This window comes from Chrysemys picta, chromosome 10 (genome assembly GCF_011386835.1).
Source record: "Chrysemys picta bellii isolate R12L10 chromosome 10, ASM1138683v2, whole genome shotgun sequence".
Taxonomy (NCBI): domain Eukaryota; kingdom Metazoa; phylum Chordata; order Testudines; family Emydidae; genus Chrysemys; species Chrysemys picta.
In genome coordinates, this window is record NC_088800.1 from 17,746,792 (window position 1) to 17,765,699 (window position 18,908).

The 18,908-nt window shown below is 38.4% G+C and overlaps 1 protein-coding gene across 10 annotated transcripts in view; it reads right to left on the minus strand.

Annotated features, from left to right (window-relative positions):
• The window catches only part of ADAMTSL3 (ADAMTS like 3), a 262,575-nt gene that overhangs the window by 123,086 nt on the left and 120,581 nt on the right, over positions 1-18,908 (minus strand). For 8 of the 10 annotated variants that reach the window (XR_010590971.1, XR_006173311.2, XM_042845687.2 and 5 more), the window contains exons 4-6: positions 14,763-14,890; positions 10,526-10,571; positions 3,186-3,422 (exon numbers count right to left, since the gene is read on the minus strand). Coding sequence is in view for 8 of the 10 variants with exons in the window: in XM_042845687.2 (XP_042701621.2) it covers positions 3,186-3,422; positions 10,526-10,571; positions 14,763-14,890 (411 nt within the window). In the remaining 2 variants the exon portion in view is untranslated. The remainder of the gene's footprint in view (positions 1-3,185; positions 3,423-10,525; positions 10,572-14,762; positions 14,891-18,908) is intronic. The other 2 variants (XM_065559347.1, XM_065559346.1) reach the window with 1 other exon arrangement.

Consider the following 18,908-nt stretch of genomic DNA (forward strand, 5'->3'; position numbering starts at 1 on the left):
AAGAGGCATGATGAAGAAGAGTTCTTGGGTCATTCCATTATCTTTAACTATGTAACAGGGCTCCCCCTGCCTGTCTCAGGAATTAAGCTAACACTACTATTTGGTGACAGGTTTGAGAGTGGTAGCCATGTTAGTCTGTATCAAAAAAACAACGAGGAGTCCTTGTGGCATCTTAGAGACTAGCAAATGTATTCGGGCATAAGCTTTCGTGGGCTAGAACCCACTTCATCAGATGCATTGAGCGGAAAATACAGTAGCAGGTATAAATACACAGCACATGTATACCTGCTACTGTATTTTCCACTCCATGCATCTGATGAAGTGGGTTCTAGCCCATGAAAGCTTATGCCCAAATAAATGTGTTAGTCTCTAAGGTACCACAAGGACTCCTCATTGTTGTTACTACTATTTGGGCTACTCTAATAACTGAATACATATAGCTCAAAGTACTTGGTATCAGCCATACAGAGCATAGGAGCGCCTTATGATACTCGAAAGAGACACTTAGGGAAGCCCTTATAAATATACATTTAAATTGTTCTCCACAAGTTCAAATACTGGCAGACTGGATTCAAACTTCTCAGATATACAAACTCCATGCAGCATACTTGGCGGGAGGGTAGGACTTTATAGTAGACAATGGAAGTCCCATAGCATTCTTTGTAAGAGCCCCAAAATCCTGCTGTGCTGCTTGCAATGTGTTATAGCCCACCTGCCTGCCACTCTGCACCCCAATAGCAGTGGCTGTGTTTAAATGATACTCTGGGCATATCAGTGATACTCTGTGAAGCACTTTGTCATCCTCCCAGCTGAAAGTTGCTCTAAATACTGGAGATACCACTAAAAAAAAAAAGTCAGTATTTGCCAACTGCTCCCACAGTTCCTATGGTCATCTTCTATTTTAAAGATAAGGGGAAATGGGGCAGTATCAGAGACCACTGTGTGGTTCTGTTGGCAAATGCTGACTCTTTAATGGGATCACTGTATAAAATTGTTTTTCTATTTCAAAGGCAGTAGATGCATTAGGTGTTGGTGTGACTGGTATTGGGAGTACGGAATACATAAAAGTCACATAAAACCAACAGTAAGGTCCAGATCACATACTAGGGTTGCTGTAATCCATGCACCAGTCTTTTGCCAAATGTGTCAAATTTTCCCCTATAACAGAACTACTTCACTCATCAGGCCATGTCATGCATTTCTGAGTCACACACGTTTTAGACATTTAATAGAGCAATAGCCACTTGCAGAGAGAAGGAGTTTAATTGCAATACCATATCCATGCTATATAAATGTGTACTGTACATTAAACCACAGGCACAATATTCCTTTGCTAATGGGAAACTGGTAAGGCTGGCAAGCCTCAAATATGACCATTCTTTTCTTCTTCTGTACTTGCTTGCATGGATGATATAATTCCAATAATAAGTATATATATATATATGTCTAGTAAAATTATCCTAAAAATCTATTAGCCTAGGCACAGCACATACTGACTATCCCTTCTACAATGATTCTCAACACCTGGCATGATTGCTTCTTGGAACAGCTAGTTCTACAGTACACAATAAGAGACGTTATTCTCAACATTGTCCTAAGTATCATAGGGGAGTAGGTTCAAGAAGTAATTCTGGTTGAGCCACTAAGAAGTTTTGCCCACAGTGGCCCAAATAATGCCTCATAGCCATGCATGCAGGGCACCCTTTGTACGTTTATTTCACCCCTTCCATGCACAAGTGAAGCTCACTTGCCTGTGTAGCACCATCCCCCACACACTTCCAGAAACCTCTCAGCCTGGGTAGTTTCCAAGTAAGGAGAAGGGGTGTATACTGGGCAGGCTAGAGGGAACAGTGGGTGGAATATGAATGGAGCTAGGAACGTTGCACACCTGAATGAGTATCAGCTGGCTAAAACAAAAGCTGAGAGGAGACGAGATTAAGGTAAGAGGGAAGTTTTTTTAAAGGACTGTACAGACATCCCCTTTGATCATGCATATTTGTCCCTGGATTGTCAAGGTAGCACACAGTACTGGGGGTCTGCTGGATGTCTTGCTATTCCAGAGCACCCACATAATAACAGTAGCCAGAAATGCTGTGTACATCTTTGGGTTCCAGGCCTAGCCATGGAGATCCAAGCATTCATCACCACCAGGCTCCAGTACTGCAATGGGCTAAACCTGGGTATGAAAGTAAAAGCCGCAAGAAAGTTTTGGCTCTACAAGCAGTGGACCACCTGCCAGCTAATACAGACCAACAGCAAAAATTCACTCTCATACAGTGGGTGCTACACTCATTCCCAAACCAATACTAGATTCACTGCAATGTTAGTCTTGCTCCTAATCTACAGAACACTCCCTGGGCTGGGCCCTGACAGCCAGGCATTGGCTGTCTCTTCAAGGCACACCACAGCAGCCATGTTAAGCAGGAATTTTGCGTCTGACAGAGCCTTGCATATGGTTCTTGGTGCTGTGGGTAAAGCTCTCTTAGTGCCAGGTCTTCTCGGATAGAATTTCTGTCCATAAATGAGAAGTGCCCTGGATCTTACTATACAGAAGCATCTCTTTGTGAAAGCCTTCCCACAATAAGACGACTTGGTGCACAGGCTAGGAATGCCTCCCTAGAAATAAATAATAGGAGCAACACACACACTACCCCAATCCTGCAGCCACAGAAGTTACTAGCAAACCTGTTATTGCTTCAGTGGGGACAGGAGTGAGGCCTTAATCAAATACAAGGCTAGAGTGAAGAATACACTCCTTCAGAACAAGTGTTATTTTATCCAATTTACTCAGATGCCAGAGTGATGGGCATACTAGAGAGCAGCAAACTAGCTAGTTTTGATAGATTGCACAGATTATAGTTGGCTAGATATCTGAGAACGAAGCTCTGAATACGGATGCTATTTAATATTATTAACCTATACAATATCTCTGGCCATGACAGTTAGGTGCTTATGAATAAAAGTAGAAGACAAAGCTTTCTACAATGGGTTGTATTTAAGAACAACTGCTAGTGCCTACAGAAATGTTAGTAGCCATGTTCTTGGGTATAAAGATAAACAAGAACAGAATAAAACAATTTTATATGGAAAACCCAAACAAATGTACTTTCCATCATGCCTTAATATTCTATAATAAAAGGAAAATGTCTCTCAAAGGACACTTTAGATAGACAATACTGACATACCTGACATATTCCACTGATACACATATCCAGGGATTCAATATTACAGCGAGTACCATCTAGTACTTTTGGGGCAAGCTCCACAATCAATTGTTTCCCCAAAGCTTGACACTTTAAGGCACATGGTGCACTGGGATCATTATACACAGGAAGCCACTCATAAAAATGTCCTTGGTACTTGACATCATTGTAGGCTGAACACTGTTGTGCTCTGAAGTCACCAACATCTGAAGGGCAGTCCTAAAAACAAATCATAGGAAATCATTTAAAAAAAGAAACCACCTCTCATTTGGGATCATTGTGTCTGATGAATTATATAGAAACTACCCAAGTTGGCTTGGAGAAGGATTGGCCCAACCTAACAGACAGCCCATATTATAGGTCCTAATTTAAGGATTAAAACACTGTATTTTGCTTAATCCACTATTAGCTGTGAAGGTTACAGTGTAAAGCATGTGACCATAATAGTGACCCCACGAGCACAAGTTCATATCCCTAGCTTTTTTACAATGGTTCGTACAGTAAATAAATTGTTTTTCAAGTTGGGTTCTGTAGTAAAAATTGGCTTTAAAAGGATACATATTTTTGAATCACTAAAATGAGGTCTCCAATACATTTAATACTTTATACTTTCATAGCTCCTTTCATCTCAGGATCTCAAAGTGTTTTACAATCATTCAAGAAGTTTCATACAAGGTATGGCTTGCTAGCCCCATTTTACTGATAGAGAAACAGAAACACAGAGAAGTGAAGTGGCTGCCCGCTGTCACACAGGGAGCAAGTGGCAGAGTCAGGGGTAGAGCCCAGAACTTCGGATTCCTGGTCCTATAATCTTACACAAAGACATGCTCCTTTTCATGGGAAAACTGTTTTAAAAATAAAACATACTTCAAGTTTGTCATAATTGATCATGTAATTTAAGTTTTATTTAGAGAACTCAATTAATTTCTTTGTTCCCCAAGCACATACTGCTGAATTATAAAATATATGGAATTTCTTATTTACAAACATTTAAATAAACAATTTTTAAAGGTTTAGTACATGTAAGCATTTAACCCAAACATAATATAAAATTATAGCAGCAGCAGCGAAGGCATACATAGATTAATATGAAAGAACTTTGGGAAGGATCTGACAAAAGAATTAGTGTGTCAAACCATCTCTCACTAAAAACTCCATTTAAAAGTATGGCCAGTGTCAAAAAGTCTATATGCTAGACTGAATGCATATTCTTCCAAGAATTCCAACCACACATATATACCATATGTGTGAGTGATTCCAACAAACAAAGTTTTATTTTCATTGGACATAAAAATGAAAGACTGTGACATGTAAACTAAATTCAAGGAACTTGTTACTAAGTGTCAGCTAGCAGTGCTGCACCTGAACAATGCATCAATGCCATTCAGATTGATGGATTTAAATCCTCCCTGGAAAATACTAATGCATTTACAACTACATTTCACAGCACTGGCTACAACTTGCAGTAGTTGGAAGAGAGATTTATATGAGAAGGGTAAGAGTTCCACTCTGATTATGAGTCCCTTTTAAAGGCATCCTCTTGCTGCCACCTCAACCACATGCACACAGCAGGACGAACTGCAGAGAAGCCATTGCATTAGCCTACACCCCTTTTCAATACTCTACCTTGTTTATTTTAGTTTTGGTACGAAGTAGTAATCAAATTATGTTACTGGCTTATTTGTACAATATTTTATTAAAACAATAATCCTTAATGTTTCAGACTGGTGTGCAGAGTTTTATCCAAACATCTTCTATAAGTCAATGGGACCCATGCAGTAAAACCCCTGCCAATGCTTTGAAACTTCATCCAGTGCTAACCCTTAACAGTGAAAGTAGCTCAAAATGATGTTACTACGTTGCATTATTATTGTATTTAACATAGGGCAATTCCATTTGCCAGTTATGAGTCAGATTTGTTTAGAAAATACACAGTGAGTGAAAAAGAGAAGTTACTTAACAATTACTGTAATTCTTTGAGAGTGTTGCCTCTGCACATTCCTACAGATGGGAATATGCAGAGGCTACCTCAAATAACATCATACATATGCTGCACCAAATTCTTCTCTCATGTGCAGCACTCCCACTTCAGAGAAATTCACAGGACTTTCACTGTTATAATTGAGAACAGAATTTGACTCTCTGATCTTCCACGGAAGAGAACCTAAAGAGCAGAGAGGAGTCAAGAGACCCAAAAGTTTTTATGGGCACTGCATGGTTCTCTTCTGTCACAGTAAATGAAGTTGCAGCTAGAGGATAAGAATAACTTATGGAAGTTAGTTCTGAGTCAAGTTAGAAGTTGCATGTCAGACTATAGAGCAGTGCCACTCAACTCTAAGCAGCTGCAGAGCAACCTTTCCATCACACAGACAAGCATAGACAGCCACCCACAAAAGAACTAGGGAGTGATGTCATTAGACAGGATCGTGACATGATGTTGTTACAACTCATTATCACCAGGTGCTGATGCAATGTCAGGACATAAACATCATAATGTCAAGACATCACTCACTGGTTATATTGCAGCTCCCACCAACTCAATACTACACAACAGATACTTTTTCTTCTCACTCACTTCTTGCTGCTTGAAAGGAGAGAAATTTCTCTTTTTTCCCTATTCTCTCTTGGCTACTTGGAAGGACATGAAGGAACCAGAGCAGCTCTTGTTTCTTTGCTCATTCCACCTGCCTCACATTTCAGCTTTACTCTAGGGTGACCAGATGTCCCAATAAAATCAGGACTGCTTTGGTCAGGACGCAATTTGTCCCGATATTTCACACTCCTTTTTTTTTTTTTCCTTTTTTTGCTCCGCCGGCGCCCCCCCCCCCCCATGTGTCCTGATATTTTCTTCCTCTCATCTGGTCACCCTAGCTTTACTCAAACATAGAGACTCAACAAGCGCCCCATGAGTGACCCCAAAGAACTATATTTTTATTATTTACTATTTGTATTATAGCAGCACCTAGCGACCAACCAAGATCAAGGCCCTGTTGGGCTATGTACAGTACAAATATATGGAAAGAGCAGAACTTACCATCTAAACAGAAAAGACAGACAAGAGGTGGGAAGAAAGGAATGTAGAGGATACAAGCAGAATGAACAATAGGATGGTTTGCGAAAAATATGATGGTTTGCAAATGTTAGTTCCAATTTTTGGGGAAGAGGGCGATTAGATAAACAGAAAGGAAAGGAGAGGAGATGTGAATGGAAAGAGGTTCAAAAGTTCAGAATGCAGGCGTGAAAGGTGGCCTGAAGGGAAGTGATTGTACAGGCGTATACAACTAATCAGCTACATGTGGCTGAGAGCCATAGGTTCTACGGTGATGAGTGCATCAGTGGCATGATTGCTACAACTAAAATAAAGGTTAGAGATACAGGCACATAGAGATATACAGATAGAAATATTATTTGACTAAAAATATTTCTAGGTCAGCCAAGATGCTCAGAGTGGGGTACAATGAGGTTAACATTACTTAGTGATTAATATGTGAAAGCTAAGGAGAGGATTTGAATGCACTGTATTTTGAACAGGTGTAAGAATTATCTGTGCATAATGGAAGTTGATAATGGAGTTTGTGTGGGCAAATCTCTGTTACTACATCTTGTTATTTCTGACTCAGGGAAGTCACTCTGGCAAATAAAAGTGACTTTCTGGCACGTAAGAACACACAATTTATGCAGAAATGGCCCAAATAACTTGTTCTATGAATAGGACCCTAAGGGATTATCTTTAACACTTCCACATACTGCACATCATAGCATTAGAATTTAACAGTATATATGAAAATGGAAATATAAAACAGAGGGCTTAAGAAAGATTGAAAATCTCACTGGGTAGTGTATAATGAATAGCCTATATAGTTTATTTCTCTGAAGTACCCATAAAAAGGTTTGACGCATACATACATTTTTAAAGAATCAAGTAACTGGTATCGGAGTTATGATCAAAAAAGGTAAGCAGGTTTATAATGTAGATTAATGTAGGTTTAGATTAATGTAGATTTCTTTTGTTCAAACTCATTTTCTGATTGAAATATCATTAATATTACTCTGGGACCTCCATACTGTGCTTGAGTTTTGTGAACTTACTACTATTTTATTAGAAATCCAGATGAAACCAATTTTCTGGTAAAATGATTCTTGTTCTTTTCATTAAAATCACATACATATTAAGTTGTGCTTCATTTGTACTCCTCAATATAGATTTTAGTGGTGCAATGTATCATGTAGCAAAATTACATTTGCAGACAATCAGTTTTATGCAGTATATATACTGAATTTCTCATATGGTTAACAATAACACCTACTAACACAGAAAGAAGCTGGTATAAAATCCTAATTTTCAAACTAAAATTGTACTCATAGAAGGAGAAGTATTCTTTTAAAATAATACTATAGGTATAACAATTCATTTTAAATAAAGTCAGGCTGGATTGGTCAGATTTGGATTAGATGTAGGCTGGAGGGTTGCATTCAAGGTAAAATCAGGACTAGAGTTCAGGTTTTAATTCAGTGGGGCCAAAATTTCATGAGCTCTTCTCTTGAGATTTCAGCCCAAATAAGTGGTAATCTCTCCACCGCAACTTTTCTCAGGAGTTTTCCCATCATCTATGCTGAAAGCTCAGGAGAACAGTGGTCCTTGAGAGATTCTGACCACATCTGAACTGAAATTGGAAACTAGGCTCCTTCCAGACATGGCAGAGAACCAGAACTGTAAAGGCAGGTTCAGACCTCAATCCAATTCTGAACTACCACAATATTCAAAGGGATTCAGATTCAAGGTTCCAGTTTTGGGCCACCAGTCACTTTAAAATATAAAATTCAAACACCTATTGATTTCAGTGGGACTAGGAATTCACCCTGAATCTCTAACGACTTCAATTTTATAAACAAGAGTGTTAATTCTCAAAATTGATCCTTTAAATGCATCATCCTTTAAATCCTGAGTGACTGCAATAGCTCTAACTTTGTGATTGCTTAAGCTTTCGAAAATGCAGCCCTCAGTTTATTACATAAAGATGCGCACAGATGGGTCTCAAATGTTTCTTCCCTTTTTCTATATGCTGCATGTGTATTTTTTTTTTCTGTTGTTGCTTTTGCAAGATGAGTCACAGATTTTATGTTTAATTTTTTGTATTAGTGTGAAGGTAGAGTTTCAGTACATATGTTCAAATGAGCCTAGGCATTATTTCTTTATAAACTGCACAGAGTTTATCCAGATCAGGAATGCACCAAATGTATAATTTATATAGTGGCTTGTTTATTTTACTGCCTGAGTACTTGCTGGCTGCATATTTGTTTATGACAGTTTAAACTGCTTATGTTATTTCTTTGTACATGGCATTTTCATTTTGGGGTCACGGCTGTTGTAGCACTGATATTACCCTTTTATTCTTGAAAGGGTGAGTGACTGAATTTATTTCCAGAATCCAATGTTTGCATGCATTGGGCTTGACTCTAATGGTTTCCACTAGCTTCTGCCAGCAGACACCTGGGCTTCTGGACCCAGTGGTGGAAAGTTAAGCCCAAGCTGGGGTGTGTGGTGTCAAAGCAATTCAAGGTGCTTGTATGCCCCATTCTGCAGGGTTCTACTATTGTCTGGAGAATTGGGAGCCCTAAGGCCTCACGCTCCACTAAAGAGACCTGACTGGAGGATCTTTGGAATCCCTGATTGAGCTGGGTGCATTATTTAAGAGAGAGACATAGGAAGTTATCTGTGAAACAAGTGGAACCTGGCTTGCTGCTGATACAGACTCTGCCATATGCAACTTGATTCCCCACCTCGTCCGGTTTCCTGACTTTGACCCATCCCAGTTCCTGCCCTCAGCCTTGTTCTGTCCCTGAACCCTGTCACCTTGGTGGCTGACTGCTCCGGTGCCAACCCTAGGCTAAGGCCCTTTGGCTTCCAACTCAGCGCTGATCCTTGCCTTTGGCTCCCGTTTCCTGTCTGATCCTGGTTCCAACAGCCGACTTCTGACTCTGGACCTATCCATTCGCTTCTGATTCCTAAACACCACATTGCCCACCAGGTCAGAACGCCCAAGTCCCAGTCACTAGTACCGGTCTTCCACAGACCCTGATAGCCAAATGGCACAGCAGAGAAAGTAGGTGTGGTGGGTTGAGTATTGGGTGTAGCCAGGGCTCCCTGGAGATGTAGTGATTCAACATATCTCCTGTGTAGCCGCCAATATCAGGCCTCTGATAGTCACACTTTACTGCTGCCCACTGCTGAGGCTGGCAGTGATGCAAACAGCACCTGCACTTTACTGGGTAAAATTGCACTGCAAGCCTCACAGGTTAAGGGGGCTTGTATGACAATAGTTGCTCCTTCCCCAGAACCAGTGGGGCTGAATCAAGTTCACAATAAAACATAAATGGGGATAATAATAAAACAATATGCTTCTGACTTAATTTTTTAGCCACCTTCCCTCCTCTCTTGAATGGGATTACCCCAGTGTCCTATTACTCTGGGAGGTAAACCTTGATAGGAATTGGCTGCTTGTCGTGAAACCAACCTATAACAATTTACAGTACATTTACATATAGGCTTTTATTCAGAGGGATCACAAAGTGCTTTACTAACTACAAACCAAAGAAATGCAGCACTTTCTGGGAGAAATGTGACAGCTATTTAACAGCACAACAAGACAATTTAGCACAACGCATGAAGTATGCCATATGCAACTGATTTTCATAAACATGTGCAAAAATGCACGTAAAATTTCCACATGCAATTATCGCAGTTATGACAACAGCATACTCACGTGTCAACTCATATATGCATTTACTGAAACTGCTTACACAATTGTGGGAATTGTGCATGAAATAAACACATAATTTTGCATATTATAAGTAAGAAAATCTGGGCCTGACAGTGCAGAGGAAATACTGGTAGTAATTACCCAATTTGAAATTTGAAAAGGGCACGGGGATTAGTGTCCTTGCTCTTGCGAAGAGTGCCATGGGATCTTTTATGACAACAAGTTGTCAAGAACTCAGTTTTATGCCTCATCTGAGAGATGATTCCCCAGGAAAGGCACTAGCTAGTTTAGGACGAAAACAGATTAGCCTAATAATTCAAATAAAACATTCTCAATCATAACTGGCCTAAAATTCCACAAGATAATGTCCGTTCAGGAAATGTAAATTCAAAACCTGATGGTGTCAATTAGGCAAAGAGTCAATCTTTATCAGTGGGCAATAATATAGAGTGGGAAGAAAATCCTTTAGATTTCAAACAAGGATTAGAATGTATGAAACTTTACATATTTGATTTGAAGAAATAAGAAAAATAGTCAAACTAAATTACAGGCCAAACTCACGTTATTGCTGCAGGTTTTGTATCGAATATTCCGACCTTCACAATTCCTGAAAAACACAAGGGCTTTGACTAGAAGTAATAGTTAAAAAAATAGCACATTTTACAACTAGTTATTCTCTTGAAAACTGGAATTTTATTTCTTAGCTCTTTCATAATCTGTCCCCAAAATGCAAGGTTTAAACTCAAACCTCCACCATAGGTTTTGGGAACTGAATAGGTTACATTGCTGTCCACCTTATGAAACACAGTTTGGCTTTTCCTGTTAGGTTTCATTTATATTGTGATCCTAACCTATTGCAAAGTTTATGAAAGACAAATTTACTTTGTGAGAAGGTTTCACAGTGTACCCTATGCCTGATTCTGAGCCTAATTCAATGGACTTCAACAGAATTTCTTCTGATGTATGTGGGCCAAGTCAGAGAAGAATCTACATTCTGCACATAACTAATGTGTATTGATTTCATTTTAATCATTTTTGTTTTCACAAAGAAACAGCTGCCTGCATTTCAACCCAAACTTCTTCCTTTTCTCTCCCATTTTTCTCCAGTGGTGTGTGCAATTCTCCTGGCCCACAGCCAAATGAGCAGACTGCATTAGAAAAACTTCCTCTAGACTCATACCAGTCTTATTTGAACTAAAATACTATAAATGTAACATATGTATTTCTCCAGGGATCATAAAATGAAATGCATGTAGCCTAGACAATTCAAGTCTTTTGCAGTCTTCTGTTGGAAGCTGAAATGGCACCAATTTAAAAAAGGAATTGTCCTATAACTGCCCTGTCATTTAAGCACTGTAACCTCTTTGTATTTATATATGCATCAGAGGAGGCTTACATGCCACTGATTAAGGGCTAGGTTAAATAGGTTTCCCACCCTTACACAGAGCATTTAATTCATAAGCAGCCCCAGTGGTTGGAACTTTCATGGAATAAGGCACTACCCATTATGAGTACAGGTGATTGAATCTAGCCCTAAATCCTAAATTCAGATTTTAAATGACTTGATAAGTAATTAGTTAAAATTAACATTGTTTCTAAAACTTAGAATAGTTTTAGTGTTGATAAAGAACTGCTTTCCATGGAGAGAAAATGAGTGATACCTAGTAATTTGCATCTAGTGTGCTAAATTTCCTTCTTTTTGCATTATTTCCATTTTAAAAAATTAGAAAAATATCCAATAAAATTTATATGAAATGGAATAAAATATTCCTATAAAAAGAATGGTCAGTGGAAGCTGGAGTAAGAGCAAAGCCAACTGTGCTGAAGAGGAGGCTCCCCTACCTCAAGATAGCACTGCTTTGTTGCCTCCAATTCCCTACCTTGCACAGAGATGGTGTGTGTTAATTAGGTTTTCAGCATATAAAAATGTGAAAATGTTGTTTCACAATGTGTATTTCCTGGACATAACAATAATAAAAAAAATACACAAAAAAAGCTTGGAAACTATAAATTTGTCAAAGGTATAGAAAACATGTGTTTTTCCCACAGGGGAATATATTAAAAATATTAATGAAACCACACTGGAATTTATATTGCAACAATTTATTGCACTCATTTCACAGTTACTAACACATTGATAGAGTATTGTGGCTGTTTTCTGCAAATGTTAGTACATTCAAAGATCCCTGTGCAAAATGCACACTGGGAAACGGGAACCGTTTTAATAATGGTCAGCTTTAGCCATGTATTTCATAATCCTGGGACTTGACTGGAATATCACATTACAAGCCTTCATTAAGAGAAATTGACTTTCTGGCTGTCATACCATATATTGTGCAATCATAACAAAATGGGAATTTAAATACAACCGATAAAGGTTTTGAACAACGTAAATCAGCAGGAATTCAATAACAAAAGCAATTATGGACTGAATGGTGAAACCCTTAAGCATGTCCGTAATCCTTTCTTATAGTAACAGACCCACTGGATTACTCATGGGTGAAAGGACCACAGGGTCAGGACCTATATTAATCCATCTTTACACTTTTAGGAATATTGAATTTAAAGGGTTACAGTCAAATACTTTTGTACTGTTCGGTGGTTGGTTTGGTTTTCTGATTGTTTTGTTTTACAGACTGAGGGCAGTTTCCTCCCAGACCCAATCAAGGCTTGTTTGTGAGAGTTGTGTGAGCTTTCTGGGCTGCACGGTTATGGGTAAGTAGCCCTTCTCTCACAGATGTGGAATGCTATATTAGCAGACTGGATAAAAAACAATGATTTTTAAAAAAATTGATTTCTTTTATTTTAATTTAAATAAAAATTAAATTTAGTGCAGGTTTATTTAAAACAATAAACCTATTTAAAATTAGTGTTGAAATTGACAACCTATGTTAAGGACTAGTCTATTAAAATCATTTCAATTAAATACTAAAACATTATTAAGCAGTACACGTTTGCTGCCAAGTTTTAAAGAAAGTCAAATCCCTGAATGGAGGAAGTCACTGGCTAAGCACCTGGCAACAGAATTTGTCGAAGACCTAAAATAGCTTTTGACAGCAGTTGACTCTTCTGCAGGTGCAGAGAGAATACTGTCTTCAGTTAATTCAACTAGTCCAGTTCAATGGCTGACTAATTCAAAGTTTAAAAAGTAATTGGGAGCTGTCAAGATAGGAAAGTTTGTTTTCTTCTTCCAATCTGTGAATAAAGGCAAGGTGCGAGAAGGTGAGACGGTTTTAGAATCTTGGAGGACATGGTGGCCAGAAACAATCAGTTCAATTCATTAACTAGAGATACTTCCTTTGTTTAATATATCCGTTTGTTTTAAAATTTAAAATGTTTCAAAAACCATTTTTTCTTACATGTCCAGCACTTTTAAAAATAGCTTTAAAAACACATTAAGATGCTGGTTTTGTGCATTTATAATTGTATTTGAATTCCCATCCAAATGCAGCTTAACATAAATCACAAGTAAAAAATAATCATCCTCTAGTAAATAAGAAATGCATCCTTCACCGTTTTCTAATATAATATAAATATAAAAATTAAGAATCTGAATAAATATATGTTAAGTTATAAAATTGCTTAAATAAATACATATAAATATAGTGTATCCTTCTGGCTATCAAAATGAAGCCCCAAAATTTAGTGTAATGGCTACATTTAGTTGCAAATGAATGTGTTCTAATGGTTACCAACGAATGAGAATCAACCTTTCTTTAGGAAAATAACTAAAAGGTACAAATGCAAAACAAAGTTAAAATAATCAATTTTAATGAAGGTTTCCTGTTTTCAGATTTAAATAATGTTTAAAATCAGCAATTTTAATTGCTTTGATTTAAATCAATCCACCCTGCTTACTACGCACTCCACAGATACCCCCTTCGCCATGCAGTCTGATCACACAATTTTAACTTGGGGGCAGATATCCAGGGACTACTGGGGACAGGCTGGTCCCTAGCAGTCTGAGCTAGGTAAAATTTAAATGCACTATGTATCTGAAGTCTTTGTTCTCTATACTTCCTTTACAAAGTATAGCCAGAGAGAGAGAGAGAGAGAGAGAGAGAGAGAGATCTCGGAGGCCACTGTGATGAAGAGTTCAGTCCACCATAGCTCATCCAGGGATAGGGACAGGAGATACTGCAGTTGTTAGCAAGGGATGGATGGACTCATTACTCATCTACAATGACTAGAGATGAGAAAGCCACAGGAGACAGCTGCTCATGGAAGTCACTCCAGCCTATAGGACTATTGTAACTTCTGAGATCTTCATAGCCCTAGCAGGGCAAAGAGGACAGGAGCCACAAGGGAGAGAAGCAGTGTGACACATCACCTGCATGTGGAATGAGTTGTTTTTGATAATAAGGTGGTCACAGGTGATCTTCCCTTTACGCACTGGGCTAAAGTACACAGCTAGTTTGACATGGACTTGCATATCCCTTTTCCTACTGGAGGGGGCTTTTCTGCTGCATTGAGTAGGGAGGCTTTCTTGAATCAGGGCCTTAAATAGCAAGAATGACTCGCTTAATGGTATAAAAAAAACATTTAAGGCCCCGACTCAATAAAACCTCCCTATTCAGCACAGCAGTTAACCATATGCTTAATTTTTTTCCTGAATTGGGGCCTAAATTATTTATCTGACTACCCATAGAGATTTATAAAAAACACTAAATTTCATATACTGCACAGTAATTGGTTCACAAAGAGAATACAACAATACTTCCCAAGGTAGCATGGGAGGAGGGGAAATCACAGCATAGCTGATGAGGAGTAGAACCATAGCTGTAGGTATGGGGCTAACCTGCCATTTAAACATCTCCTTAGAGAATATGATGCTCCCCCTCCACAAGTCCGCGAGCAATCGCTCCATGCTCCCCACGCATCCCAGGCCCCTTCTTTATCTTCATCAGAATGTGCAATTCTGGAGGTCTGTAAATGGAAGAAAAAAAAAACACAAAACAAAACAAAAACGTCACTGAATTTGCTTGGAGTATTTTACATTCTTTTGCTGATTATTTGCCTTTGGAAGATTACTGCTCTGGTACAGGGCAACAAGATTCATATTCAAAGATTTATGTTTCAGATTAAGTTCATATTTTAATGAAAAGGATGTGATAGTTACAATGAGAAAAGAAACAGACTACTTGAACAATACCAGGCTCACTGTTTTACGGCTATTGGTTTGTGCTGTCCAATGCCACACTGAAGTCCGTTATCCACTTCCCCCTTTATTGCATGCTTCAGAACGTAGCTCTCAAGAAAGCACAAAGGAAGTGTGCATGTTTTTTCTATGCCATCTTACTATTTCCTACATTTTCTGTAGAACTAATAGGGATGGAAGGATTCAATTTTTATCAGTAAATGTTGGTAAACTTCAATGTCACTGTACACAAACAAACCAATGACAAAATTTCCATCCATAAGAATCAAAATGTACAGATAGGCAAAGAAAAATGCTGCTTGAGTTTAATTTAAAGATACTGACTTTGTATATTTTGACAGATGATGGTGACAATTTGTATTTTAATGGTTATAAAGCTTTAACTTATTGAATCTCAACACCTGTCATTACATAATTATTGTCTGAGCTCCTCCCATAATATCCCACAACTATGAACATTATTTATTTATTATTTAAATCTAAAAATATGCTTAAAACAAACATAGATATTATCCGTCAAAATTTAAAAAAAAAAAAATCCTGCCAAGTCTAGGTATCAGACGCTTATATTCAATACTCAAATGCCAGAACGGGGATGTGGTGGTGTCATGGTTACAGGGCAGGTCATGCTTTAGACACCGTTCAGTCCCACTAAAGTGCACCCTTCAGATGACAAGCCTGGTTCCTTGCATCTCTCCCAAAGAGTGGGACCCCACAATTCAGCCAGTCTTGGACTGGATCTCTGGCAGCCCCCTTATTTACTGGAGAAGTCTGGATGTCCAGCAAACTGTTTCCAGGAAAGAAAGGGAAGACTGGAGAGGCAGGTTGGGTTCTGTGATTAAGGCACTGGACTGGGACTAGGAAAGCTGGGTTTAAGTCCTGGCTTAGATACATACTTCCAATGTACTTTGGCAAGTCACTTACGTTTTGTGCCTCAGTTCCCTCTCTGTAAACTGGAGATAATAATACTTCCTCTGTCCTACCCATTACCTGTCCTGTAAAATCTTTGGGGGCAGGGACTGTCTCTGACTAAGTTATAAGCATAAAAATTAGCCCTTAACTCAGCTAGGGCCTCTGGGAGCTACTGTAATGCAAACAGAATGGTAATAAATTATTATAAATAATGTATGATAATAAATGCAACTAACAACAATAATAAACATCAGTAAAAGGGAAGTAGTCCAATGTAAAAAAGCTGCCATATCCATTAACACAGCAGCATGAATAGTTTCTTTAACTAGAGACAAGGTGCTAAGAAGACTCTGACGGAATTCTGGAAGATGATATAAGGTACAAAGAAAAAAAAAAGACAGTAATCCTAGCTTATCATTCAAAATTTCAAGCAGAATCTTTTTTCTTCCCCCATAATATTAATATTAAATGCCCCCAAGCTGGAGCTGCTGCCAAGTGAATTTAAAACATAATTCACAGTTGTTCAGAGTCTGAAATTTTGCAGATGAACACATTATATTTTGTTCTAGCAGGTTACACAAATGATAATCCCTGCACGAGAAATGTACTTCCCAGTACTACAGACTGTCGAGAAATCTATCAGTCTGCACATTAGTCCATTTGGTAGGAGAAGAATCTTAAATTGTTTTCATTGGCAAAACAACAGTATTTCGACTTTTGCATAAGTTATTGTACGCATTCCCATTTGCTTACTTTTAACAATTTCTCTTAGATACAATTAAAAACACATCGTATTATCACTACTCGTTTCCTATACAAACCAAGACACCTCAAGAACTGCTGATTATCCACAGTTCTCACTGAGGTCACAGGGATCTGCAGAGGCTCAGCACCTATCAGGATCAGGGCCGTTGTGAATGGTGCCATGGTTTTGTTGAAAATGAGCATGACACATCAAAGACCGAGTAGCTTTTTATCATTCAGAAGAGTGTTTAAATCTATGGATGCATTTCTGGTACTGTGGTGTGGCTCTGTGGGATACTTTTCCAAAGGAAATCAGGCAGAGTGAGATTCTGATCATTTTCAGGTCTATATGCAAGACCCATCTCTTTCATAAGCGCTACGACCAACCCCCAAATGAGAAAATGGGAGAGAGAAAAATAGAAGGTAAGAAGAAACAATACCAGAAGCAAACTAAAATGCATATCTAGACATAGGGCAGCCTGTGAAAAATTCGCCTTTTTGATCACACTGCGGTCTATCAAATTGTTGTATGAGCTTAGACACCACTATGTTTCTCTCTAGACATCTTTTTGAGGTACTTATGTGGTCACCATTACCATACCATCAGGACGTCTCATGAGCATTTGCAAATTACACCCCCCAAGCACTGCAATCTTGGAGGTGAATCAAGTCTTGAGTTTTACAACCAAATTCTGGTTGCAGTGAAGTCACTTGGAATTATTCCAGTAACTTTTAAAAGAGGACCAAGACTAAAGACTTAAGAAGTAATTTTAAAGCTATTTGAAAATGGAACCACTTAATTAGGGAGCCTGAGGCTCCTCCCACAGACTTCAATAGGAGCAGAGTAGACTTCCCCACAACAAACTTTGATCCCTTCAAAAAATTAATAAAATTATGTTCCTCCCTATCCCCTGCTTTATAAAACATGCTGCCTTTCCATTTCACAGAATTATCCAAAATCCCAAAAAAGCAATATTTTGGAATGTGGCAACTCCTTAATCCAAATAGGCCACAGTTAAAATGTAATAAAATCAGAATTAAGGGCTAACTGAATCCTGTTTAAAAGAATTGTTCATTATTCTGAATCTAGATCCAGCCTGTGCTCCATGATGAAAGAATGGGAAAATCAAATAGCAATTTTCTCAAGCATTCCCTTCTGTACAATTCTTTAGTGGCTGTTCTATTTACATCCTACTTTTACCATTCCATGTTTGAAATGTCTAAAAAACTTTTCCTTGAAAGAAAGAAAGAAAAAAAAAAGACATGCTGTGCAGATCTTCTGTAACCAAGAGGCAAATGATGACAAATCCATAGTTGCTAGTGCATTTACGTGATGGGACTGCTATCCTAAGGAAATCAGAATTTTTTATAAACAAACTACATTCTGTGAGGAACAGCAGCCATTGGTTACACATGGAGTGAGAACATCACCATCAGGTGATTTCTGTGTTCCACAAAGCTAATGCTTAGTTATAACCTACTGTAAACTCAATGAAAATATGCTACTAATGTCACTAAAGAATTAAAGATATTTTGTGGATAAAATGAAGTAAAAGAAATAGCTTCCCTAAAATGATACAGAACATGAACCAACATCTGCCTCAGTACAATCACAGAATGACCGAACGCAAAAAGTATTCATCAAAGCTTTCTTGAAATGATTATATATACAGTCAGTTATCTCAACACCATTTCGTTTCAACCAATCAACCCATAGCAAAGCCATTTATGTAATTAAGAACCTTAAATCTCTGTACTAGAAACTAAGGACCTGATTCAGTGCTCTACAAAGTCGGTGGAGATACTCCCATTGATTTCAGTGGGCATAGAATTAGGCCTCAAATACACCTCTACCCCGATATAACACTGTCCTCGGGAGCCAAAAAATCTTACTGCGTTATAGGTAAAAGTTATATTGAACTTGCTTTGATCCGCCGGAGTATGCAGCCCCCTCCACCCCCCCAAGCACCGCTTTACCACGTTATGTCCAAATTCGCGTTATATTGGGTCGCGTTATACCGGGGTAGAGGTGTAGCTAAATAAGAGCATACAATCTCATGTAAGAATGGTGCATCTTATCAAAAGGTGCTGCAGAACTTTAACCAATCACTCATCCTCTCTCTCTCTCTC